This window comes from Oncorhynchus kisutch, linkage group LG10 (genome assembly GCF_002021735.2).
Source record: "Oncorhynchus kisutch isolate 150728-3 linkage group LG10, Okis_V2, whole genome shotgun sequence".
In the NCBI taxonomy this organism is placed as follows: Eukaryota; Metazoa; Chordata; class Actinopteri; order Salmoniformes; family Salmonidae; genus Oncorhynchus; species Oncorhynchus kisutch.
In genome coordinates this window covers 58,074,051-58,085,194 of record NC_034183.2, presented here as the reverse complement: position 1 = coordinate 58,085,194, position 11,144 = coordinate 58,074,051, and the positions used below count along the sequence as shown (strand labels likewise).

Here is an 11,144-nt window from a genome sequence, read left to right as displayed (position 1 = left end):
AAATTCACTTGCGCGCCTAATCTTATTTTATGCTCCTCGCTATCGCCTCCTCTATCCAGAACACCCCATGGTGTTTAGATGGTGGTTTTGAGAATGACTTCATTAGTTAAATGGATATTGATACTCTTTGGCCTGATCTCAGTAATAGCGAATATTGTCATTGTATGTCTTTACTCAGGTAGGCTGCCCAAATGCTCCTCGAAGCCGCATCATGTTTTCAAGGGAAAACACAATGAACGCAGCGCGATGTTTGCTGACCTGTCCGCCGAGGAATATCTCCAAGTCCGCGACTATATGAGTAATCAGAAAGACTTGGATATTTCTGTCAATGCGCTTACAAAGCCTTCAGGGAATTTTCTCTTCTTAATTGATGTTTTGTTGCCAAGGAAAGCAGATGCGCTTGGCTACCTAGATAACAATAAACCCAAACCGGTGAGAGAGGCGACTGCGGTGGTTTTCTATGGCACCCTTGGGCACATTAAAGAATATGTGGTGGGACCTCTCCCCAACCCGATTTACCACCGCGATGTCACGGTTGAGAGGTATAAAGAAGAGTTGCCAATCAATGCGCGTACGGTCACCATTGGTGAATATGCACTTATTTCCAAGTTTATTGATGAAGAGGTTTTTACAAAACTTGGTAAAATCGTGAAAGAAAGTTTTGATGTCAGTAAAGAGAAAACCCTGAATTATTTCGAAGGCATGCCTCGGGGTGTCAAATCGGGAGAGAGACAGACATGGATTTCGTTCTTTCGTGATTTGAGTGGGATGTACATCCACCCTGTAGGTTTGGAAGTTTTAATCAACCACGAAAGCACCAACGCGTCTCTTTGGAGTGTGAAGAGATTACTTTATAACGGACAGTACTTCGACAGTGTGGAGGATCTTCTAAAACAATATGATGATGGAAAAGTGACTAAAATTGTGTATAAATCTGTCCAGAACTATGCATCACTCAAACTTAAAAGTAAACCCACCGGTTTAAGCCCTCAGCAGTTTTACGCGCAAGGTAAACGCTTCAGTGTCAAGAATAATCATGTTATGTATCTCGAATGGAGTTTTGCGTTTGGTCTGAGTTCCCTCACCGGTATGAGAGTTTTTGACGTTCGTTTCAAGGGGGAGAGGATAGCTTATGAGGTTAGTGTTCAAGAGGCAATGTCAGTTTACGGTTCCATCACACCCGGCATGATTCTGACTAAGTTTTTGGACTCTAGTATCGGAATAGGTCGCTTTGCGCACGAGCTCGTTCGAGGCGTGGATTGTCCGTACGCGGCAACCTACATCGACACATTCCGATACATTGACGTCAGTGCACCTCAGAGATTCAGGAATTCAATTTGCCTTTTTGAGCACAATACAGGCCGTCCTCTCAGAAGACACTTCTCTGACTTTTTCAGCAATAGTTATGGAGGCATGGTTAACAGTGCCTTAGTTTTTAGGACCATTACGGCCATAGGTAACTATGACTACTTGTGGGACTTCATTTTTTATCAGAGCGGCTCTGTTGAGGCCAAAGTGCATGCCACTGGATACATATCGTCATCTTTCAATGTTGACGGCAATCTCAAATACGGACACCAGGTGGCAGAAAATACTATTGGGAACATCCACACTCATTTCATCAACTTCAAAGTTGACCTGGACGTGTTGGGTAAGTGTGAACAATACATTTGGCCGAGTATGAACCGATGAAAGGTCAAACACAGTTATACATGTTTTAAATGTTCTTGTGGCCACTGAAGACCTGGTTTGAACCCCAGTTGGTTACATTGGTGCTGGACGTGTCTGTGAGTTATCTTTCATTTCAATGATAGGATTATAACATGATCCAATAATTCGAATTTTGAATTGGGTTTCTGTACCACAGGGGTTGAGAATGTATTCCAGACCAAGGACATGAAGTTTATGAATGTGTCTTTACCCTGGATGCCGGAGCGCTATGCCATAGTTCCTCAGCTGGTGGAGGCCCAGCTAAAGACTGAGAAGGAGGCTGCTCTCCGCTACGACACCAAGACGCCACGCTACCTTCACATCGCCAGCAACCGCACCAACCGCTGGGGCCACCAGCGCTCCTACCGCCTCCAGGTGGTCAGCTTCACCGGTGACAGCCTTCCAGAGACGGAGCCAGAGGAGAAGTCCATGTCTTGGGCTAGGTGAGTCTCCCTCCCCTCTCCTCCTAAGGAACGTCCTACTTCCTAAAACACAGGTTACAGGTAGACCAAAGGCAAAGCAGTTTGACCAACTTTAGTTATTTTATTTGACAGGTATAAAGTGGCCATCACTAAGCACAAAGACTCCGAGCAGACCAGCAGTAGCCTGTACAGTCAGAACAACATGTGGACACCAGCAGTGGACTTCAGCAAGTACATTGAGGATGATGAGAACATTGAGAACCAGGTGTGTTTTTGATCTAATGTGCCGTTGTCCTTACATATATTTTACCCCTCTCTTGAGATTTGCACATTTTCAGGTCATTGATAAATGAAGGTTTGGTAGTCACCGAATTAGTGCTTTTTCGTCTAGGACCTGGTTGCCTGGGTAACCACCGGCTTCCTCCACATTCCCCATGCTGAGGACATCCCCAACACAGTTACCGTTGGAAATGGAGGCGGAGTGATCCTGAGACCACATAACTACTTTGATGAGGACCCGTCTATTCACTCTCCAGACGGGGTGTACATCAGTCCAGGGTCAGAGGGAAACTGTGAAAATAACAAGATGGCCTGCTTGGCTGAAGACGCATGCAGCCCAGTCGTTGAACCCTTCACCTACAATGGGTTTGAAGGCACCATAAAGTTTGAAGAGTGAAAAAAAAGACCCCAGTCCCAATCCTGAGTGTGCTCTGCACTAAACACTAAAACACTTATAAAAATGTGAATCTTGCCCAATACAACATTTTTAATAATTAAGAAACAGCATTGGATTTCTAACTTGGCATGGACTCTACAAGTTGTCAAAAGTGTTCCACAGGGATGCTGGCCCAAATTGACTCCAATGCTTCCCACAGTTGTTTCAAGTTGGCTGGGTGTCCTTTGGGTGGTGGACCATTCTTGATACACACGGGAAACTGTTTAAGAGTGGAAAACCCCAGCGGCGTTGCCGTGTGCCTGGCACCTGCTATCATACCCTGTCCAACAGCACTTAAATCTTTTGTCTTGCCCATTAACCCTCTAAATGGTACACCCAATGTATATATTCAACTCAATACAGTATAGGTTTATATCTGCTCATTTGAATACTTTATCACTGCACTGAGGCTTTTCAATTCACTTTCGTCTGACCACTCTCTGTATGAGGAGGAAGCTGGGACTCGCCGTTGATTGTTTTGTTTATGTTTTTACCTTACACACAAGAATGAATCTGTCTAGTTGTCTCTCCCAATAAAAATAATTGTTTAAAATGGGCCAGACCTCAGCTGTTTCCTGTTTTTTCAGTCTTTCTACTCCCCATGGTGTCTGCAGAGACCAGATCAAAGTGGGTGAATGAACTCCCCACCCCTCCTCACTTCATGGGAACACAAGTTCTTGTTGTAATGCATTTTAATACATTGAAAACATTTTTTTAACCTTTATTTAACTAGGCAAGTCAGTTAAGAACAAATTCTTATTTACAATGACAGCCTACACCGGCCAAACCCAGACGACGCTGGGCCAACTGTGCACCACCCTATGGGACAATCACGGCCGGTTGTGATACAGCCTGGATAAGAATTAACTTAGAATTTTTTTTCACGGTACAATAGGGTAACAAATTTAAACAGCACTGCAATTTATTTCCTGTAAACATGCATTTCTGGGGGGTTTGTTGCACAAGATTTTGTCATTTTTTTAAGGCCATTGCGAGTCTGTAATTTCCCCCATTGGATAACCCACAGATTTTGTAACATATCTTGGCGCAGCCTCCCATCCTTACAAAAGGTGAGCTGAAAATGACCTCCTCTCGCTGGCCATCGTAAATATTTGAAGGAATGTCCATGCAGGTAACAGGCCTCTTACGCTGAACTTTGTCCACATTTTGGAGTGATGGATTTCTGCTCCGGTGCTAAGTGCCTCTTAGACCTGTGTAGGCTGCTCATCACACACACGCACACATGTCTACTCCCACTTGTGTTGCAAAACGTCTGTTTGAATTTAACTTTCCACTTTCAATAAATTCCACTCAGACTGTGTAGACATTCAGTTACAGACCAGATGTTAAAGTGTTAGAATGTGAGGCGAATGGATACATTGAATCAACACTGGAGTTAGTGGTGTCAGAGAAAACGTTCCTATGGAGATTACAACATCTGGGTTCGCATGATTTCAGTCAGACACTAAGGACACTTTGGTTTGTCGTCCATTCTAATTAATGCCTGCAGGCTAGCTTGGTTAAAACAAGAAACATTTGTACAATTTTTTTTTTTTTTAAACACTCAGTGGAAAGCGAAGGAACTTAATTTGTCAAATTCCTAACTTGACTCCTGACATAGCAACCACACCCCCCTCCCCCTAAATAAAGAGGAGATAACTGCATCTGTGTTAATGTCAGGGACATTTTCCACTGGATTCAAACTCTCAGCTGCCTAGTGCTGGTCACCCCAACGTCCTCGCCCTGTGACCTTCCTGCTCCACTAACCATATAACGGTCATGAGTCATGACCAGTAGACTGCTCCAGTTACTGGTAAGAACCCCCCACACACTGATCTCAGAGGTAGACCAAATACTGGTTGTCAGTCTCTCCAGAGGCACCTTCATTCTGAGAGTCACTCCCTTGGAGTTGAAAAGTCTGCACCAAGATTACTAGACTTAGACTAAGCAGTAAGAAGACTTGAATAGAGGAATATACACAGGATAGCATATAGCCTACATGGAAAGATAACATATTTCTATACAACATTAGATCAAATGCTGGCCAGATAAAACCACACATCTTTAGCTATTTACCTGAGTTCACTTGAGCTTGATTTTCATTTCATAATAAAAGACCCATGCACAACTATTAGGTAACTTCAACCATGGGAAATGTTTTTCTTTATGGCAACAAGAAAATCGAGCAAAAAGTACTCAAAGGGTCTCTTGGTTCAGGGCATGCTGCGAAGAGTCTCAACTGACTTGGGAAAGTATGTTGGAAGTTTCTATAAAGAACCTTACTGTCATAACAGGACTGTTTATCATTTGGATTCTCTTGGCAGACTGCCTGGCGAGAGCAACATGGGTGTCACATACTATAACTTCATCTGTCTATTCTCAAGGGCAATAGATGGAAAGTTGCCTACAAGTTGAGGTTCGTGATAGTATAGTGCAACACTTCCTTTGATCCTGTAGTCCTTAATTAGTCTTGTTTCTCTTTCAACAACAACTTCTATAACAGATGCATAAATGCTGAACAGACCAGATGACTTTATAAACAAAACCTCAACTTTATGGCTAAATTGTATTGTGTAAACACAGTGATGCTATTTTAATACACTAATATATCTAATGCAGCACATCAGATGATTGTTTATTCAATATTTCAATGTGCTTGTACCCGTCCCTATTAAAATAAACCATAAATGAAATCTAGGCCTATGCATGGTGTGAGACCCCAGTATTTAACTACCCTTTGGAACTTCCTCAAAGGTAAACCTCTCCAACTGATGAAAGAGGATGCTGACAGAGTCCAGAAACTCGGGGAGGAATCCAAAAATCTCCCATTGAGATCAATGCATTATTTCTGCAAAAGTCTGAGCCTTGTGATTCCCTGGTGCTAAAAGACTCCAGTAGACCGTTATCCTCCTTTTATAACGTGGTGAACAACAGCAACACCAGACAATGTAATGAACGCATGGTGACCTGCACAGGTTTACTCTCTAATGCATCATGCATCCTCACACTTGTGATGAATGTGTTGGGGATGTCTGTAATCATTAACTAATAGACCTGGTTAGGTCATAACTCACAGTCCCAAACAGCCACAGCTCAGAGGACTGATCTCCTTACAAAGCAGACAACCATTGGCTGAACATTCAATATTTGGACAACTGTGTGTTTTTCTCTAGTTTATCAGCACAGTCCACTGGGACAGATGGTACCTTGGGGTGCAGGGCAGTGATGTTGGTGATGTGGTCTATGGCAAGGTTATTATTGGTGATGGAGTGCCCAGTTTAACCTCTGTTTTAATTCTGTTTATTAAGCCTGGTTATAGCAATCTGGTAATCAACACGGTGCAATTAAGACAATTGCCTTGTTAATCACAGACGTATTTGTGTAGACATAAACAAGAGGCTCTTGGCTGAGTAAACATATTCACAGTTACATGTTTCATAGCAGAGATCAACCACAGTTAATGACCTCCTTGAGTTTCAATCTCACACCAGTAGCAGTCCCTTGGCTGGCTAGAAAATATCAATAGGTTTGTAATGGATTTACAAATGTTACATGAATAAATATCGCAAAAATATGTCCTATTATACCATCAGGGTAGAGTTCAACAAAACACACTTAGATCATGCATCTCTCACCTGGTTTCCCCCTTCCCACCCCACCCCACACACATGTTCACTTGTCTCCCCCCTAGGATGTGTGTGTATGTGTGGTGGGCTGCACAGTGGGACCATGCTAGTGTTATTTTTAGCTCCCTGGGGAAGATTATGGTTTGTGCAGCAAACAACAGCAGCAGCAGCAGGCAAGGAACAGGCCTAATGTCTGTCAGCCGGCCACGGCCAGATAACATATCACCTTGGAAACTTGTGCTGGTTGGAGGGTGGTGGCTGGGAACACTCAGCTAGAAGTAAACACAGACCCTCTCATCCTCCCCTCCTCTTCCCTCCATGCCTACCCTCACTAAACGAGGCTACACTCTTTTCCATCACTAGCTCGGCATGCCTGTCCAGTGTGGGTTTTTCCATATTGCCCTCTTTCTTTCCCCTCCTCCTTTGGCCTTCAGAAACACATGCAAAGTAGTATGTCCTGGAAAAGTCCTCTTTCTTAAAATGGTTAACCATACACTCTTAGAAAAAAAGGAGCTATCAAGAACCTAAAAGGGTTCTTCGGCTGTCCCCACAGGAGCACCCTTTTTGGTTCCAGGTAGAATCGTTTTGGTTCCAGGTAGAACCCTTTTGGGTTCCAAATAGGACCCTTTCCACAGAGGGTTCTACATGGAACTCAAAAGTGTTCCAAGTGGAACCAAAAAGGGTTCTCCTATGGGGACAGCCAAAGGACCCTTTTGGAACCCTTGGAGAGTACATGTAGTTTAAAGCAGTCATTGAATGAAATAAGAATGATGGATCAATGAGAAATTGAGAGATATTGAACTTTTTGAAAGGAGAAATCTGTCAGCGATTCATTGGCGCTTATATTGAACCCATACTCTTGTTATTGTTCAACTCCACTATCCCCATAAGAGGGCAATCAGGCGGCGGGGGAAAAACTACACCTCACATTTACTTCATCTGGCATCTACTCACTCTGAGCTCTCAACAGGGCAGGGAGCGATAACTGGAGGAGCAGCCCCTGCACATGCATGACACGTGACGGTGGTGATGAGTATGTGTGCATGCATATGTCTTTCAGCAGAGGCTGGTGGGAGGAACAATAGCAGGACTGGCTCATTGTAATGGCTGGAATGGAATTAATGGAACGGAGTCAAGCATGTGGTTTCCATATGTTTGATGTGTTTGATACCGTTCCATTGATTCCGTTCCAGCCATAACAATGAACCCGTCCTCCTATAGCTCCTCCCACCAGCCGCCACTGGTGTGTGTGTGTTCGCGCGTGCATATGTGTGTGGGGGGGCAATACAAGGCCACAGGTAGTCCCCATGGTGATGCATGACCAGCTGGCTGCAGTGCAGTCGGTCATGATGTAATGTTTGTCCAGTTCTTTTCCCTCCTCACTCTCTCCAGTTCAAAGATCAGGCGTGGTGGAGTGACCAGGTGTTCACACGGGGTATAAAAGGGATGGCAGTGGTGACAGGTGGGCACTGGACAGAGAAGTAGCACACACTACAAGGGCTGCACAGAGACCTCACACCACTACCTCTCGACTTTATCGGACAATACACTCAGAACTATGGTACTGCCAGCGGGCAACTCAGCAGACACCTCTGCTCTTCTGACGTAAGATATCAGACAAGGCAGCAGCTATAGATCAGTTGTCGAAGACTGTACTTAACGTTAGTGTGACTGTCAGATACAGTGAACTAGAGAGCAGCCATGGACACCGTCCACGCCTATGGGGTTAGCACCACACGATACCTCCAGACTCACTACAGGGACACTCAGAGCTGGTTCCTGTTTGTTTCCATGGCAGCTGACCTGCGGAACACCTTCTTTGTCTTCTTCCCTGTGTGTTTCCACCTGCGGGAATCAGTGGGGGTCAAGCTGGTCTGGGTGGCTGTGGTGGGAGACTGGCTCAACCTTATCTTCAAATGGTAGGTGACTGCTAATACTAATACTAATCACAGTGCTCAGATGCTAAGATAAAGAATAACAATATAATATGTATATTTCCAGGATGAAAATACTGCAGGTTCCGAATGTTTTAACAATGCTATGAGAACGATCTAACAGATGATCCCTCCATTTCGTATGTTGCCAGACAGAGGAGGATTCAATATGTGATACATGATATATTACTCTCTCATGTCTACACAGGATCCTGTTTGGCGAGCGTCCCTATTGGTGGGTTCAAGAGACTCCTTACTATGCCAACTCATCAGCGCCACAAATTGAGCAGTTCCCTATGACCTGTGAGACTAGTCCAGGTGAGTGCCTGTTTGTCTGCTGCTGGTGGCAAAACCACTTTCCCTTCTGTAGAATCCATGCAGTATTTTCAACTCAAATGAATTAAATTCCATTATTCTTTTTTAATAAAAAAAAATCTTTATTTAACTAGGCAAGTCAGTTAAGAACAAATTCTTATTTACAATGACGGCCAACCAAAAGGCAAAAGGCCTCCTGGGCTGGGATTAAAAATACAAATAAATTAAATAAGAATATAGGACAAAACACACATCACGACAAGAGAGACAACACAACACTACATACAGAGGGACCTAAGACAACAACATAGCATGGAAGCAACTCATGACAACACAGCATGGTAGCAACACAACATGGCAGCAGCACAACATGGTAGCAGCACAAAACAGGGTACAAAATTTATTGGGCACAGACAACAGCACAAAGGACAAGAATGTAGAGACAGCAATACATCACGCAAAGCAGCCACAACTCTCAGTAAGAGCGTCCATGATTGAGTCTTTGAATGAAAAGATTGAGATAAAACTGTCCAGTTTTAGTTTTTGTTGCAGCTCGTTCCAGTTGCTACCTGCAGCAAACTGAAAAGACGAGCTTTAGGGACCTTTAACAGAACGTGACTGGCAGAACGGGTGTTGTATGTTGAGGATGAGGGCTGCAGTAGATATCTCAGATAGGGGGGAGTGAGACCTAAGAGGGTTTTCTAAATAAGCATCAACCAGTGGGTCTTGCGACAGGTATACAGAGATGACCAGTTTACAGAGGAGTATAGAGTGCAGTTTGATTCAGTTGGATTCCATTCAGTTCGCAATTTTTCTTTCAAGCAAAACTGTACTTGACAGCAGTTCTCCTCTCACAGGAAGTCCGTCGGGTCATGCCATGAGTGCTGCAGGGGTTTACTACGCTATGATCTCATCACTCCTCGCCATCCTCCTCAAGGAACACGGGGGTCACATCAAGAACTGGTAAGATGACAAATTCTGTTGTTTATGTTGTTTATCAGAGTTTATCCGCTAGACACAATTATCTAGATTGAATGATCCAACTCTAGGTGACTGTGTGTCTTTCCCCGTGTGTGTGTGTGTCAGGTGTATCCGCGGGACCCTGTGGGCTGTCTTCTGGTGTGTGCAGGTGTGTGTCTGCCTCTCCAGGGTTTTCATTGCTGCCCACTTCCCTCACCAGGTTGTCGCTGGGGTCGTCACAGGTCAGTGGAGAGCCCCAACTCTTATACCGAATTCTAAATCAAACCCTACACCCTACCCTGTTGTGTATGTGTGCCATTCAGAGGGTGAATGTGCAAGACAAAATATTTAGGTGTCTTTGAACGAGGTATGGTAGTAGGTCCCTGGCGCCTTTGTTAGGTGTTTCCCAATTGAGAACATGCAAGTGAAAGCTGGGAAAGAACTTCTCTTTGACAAGCCTGTCCGTTTTCCTAGGCATCCTAGTGGCAGAGACCTTTGACCGGGTCCAGTGGATCTACAGGGCTAGCCTGAGGCGCTACGTCTACACCACCCTCTCCCTGCTCTCCTTCGCTGTGGGCCTTTACCTGGTCCTCAGGGGCCTGGGGGTGGACCTGCTCTGGACCCTGGACAAGGCCCAGCGCTGGTGCCAGCGGCCCCAATGGGTCCACATAGACACTACACCCTTCGCCAGCCTTCTGCGCAACACCGGCACTCTGTTAGGCCTGGGCTTGGGCTTGCACTCGCCCCTCTACGCCGAGGCCCGGAGAGTTGGCGGTGGCGCCACCTACAGGCTGGCATGTGTGGGCGCCACACTGCTGCTGCTCCACCTACTGGACTCATTCAGGCCACCAGCCCACACCAGGGCTCTGTTCTACCTGCTGTCCTTCTGTAAGAGTGCCACTGTGCCCCTGGCCACTGTGGGCATAGTGCCCTACTGCGTGGCCGGGGCAGCGGGACAGAACGGAAAGAAACACCAGTTTTGAACTAATTCAAACTTATTGTAATTCTGTGAGAAATGCCATGAAGGGACAGACAGAGGCGGACTGTCATAGGAGAGGCAGGAATGTTCACCCCAGTTGAAAGGGCTTGAAGGTCGGTCAGTAGACACTTGTTGCTGCATGAGGTGGATGTTTTATATTATCTTTTTTTGTCACATGCACAGATGTAGTTGCAGTGAAATTCTTAAGCTCCGAGCTCCAGCAGTGCAGGTGTGAATGAAACAATAAAAAAATATTATTATTATTATTATTATGTATACATGTTTACAACATGACAATGGTAAATATAAATGTTCATTGGGTGTGGGCAGGGTAATTGTCCGTTGGGGGGGGATAAAATGTCCATTGAGGGATCAGCTGTCGTTTTTCAATGGAGAAGGGCTGGTAACCTCACGCAGTGCAGTGGTCATGGACAGGGCTTGCCCTGAGAAATTAGACAGCATAATAAATCCGTTATTAGCTCA

The 11,144-nt window shown here is 44.9% G+C and overlaps 2 protein-coding genes across 2 annotated transcripts; both read left to right on the top strand.

Moving 5' to 3' along the window:
- LOC109898547 (membrane primary amine oxidase-like) lies at positions 1–3,403 on the top strand. Its single transcript, XM_031834219.1, has 4 exons — positions 1–1,651; positions 1,868–2,153; positions 2,265–2,397; positions 2,524–3,403. Exons 1-4 carry the CDS (start codon positions 79–81, stop codon positions 2,806–2,808), a joined length of 2,277 nt encoding a protein of 758 aa, XP_031690079.1. The 5' UTR covers positions 1–78; the 3' UTR covers positions 2,809–3,403.
- Positions 3,404–7,929: 4,526 nt separating this feature from the next.
- On the top strand, positions 7,930–11,144 carry LOC109898538 (glucose-6-phosphatase-like). Its single transcript, XM_020493536.2, has 5 exons — positions 7,930–8,392; positions 8,616–8,725; positions 9,580–9,685; positions 9,809–9,924; positions 10,157–11,144. The coding sequence occupies exons 1-5, from the start codon at positions 8,175–8,177 to the stop codon at positions 10,663–10,665; spliced, it is 1,059 nt and encodes a 352-aa protein (XP_020349125.1). The 5' UTR covers positions 7,930–8,174; the 3' UTR covers positions 10,666–11,144.

Bases quoted from the DNA above. Each gene is read 5' to 3' on its own strand.
- LOC109898547 (XM_031834219.1), top strand. From the start codon at position 79: ATGGTGGTTTTGAGAATGACTTCATTAGTTAAATGGATATTGATACTC. The intron at 1,652-1,867 runs GTAAGTGTGAAC...TCTGTACCACAG, and splicing joins AGTTGACCTGGACGTGTTGG to GGGTTGAGAATGTATTCCAG. The intron at 2,398-2,523 runs GTGTGTTTTTGA...TTTTTCGTCTAG, and splicing joins ATGAGAACATTGAGAACCAG to GACCTGGTTGCCTGGGTAAC.
- LOC109898538 (XM_020493536.2), top strand. From the start codon at position 8,175: ATGGACACCGTCCACGCCTATGGGGTTAGCACCACACGATACCTCCAG. The intron at 8,726-9,579 runs GTGAGTGCCTGT...CTCCTCTCACAG, and splicing joins GACCTGTGAGACTAGTCCAG to GAAGTCCGTCGGGTCATGCC. The intron at 9,686-9,808 runs GTAAGATGACAA...TGTGTGTGTCAG, and splicing joins GGGGGTCACATCAAGAACTG to GTGTATCCGCGGGACCCTGT.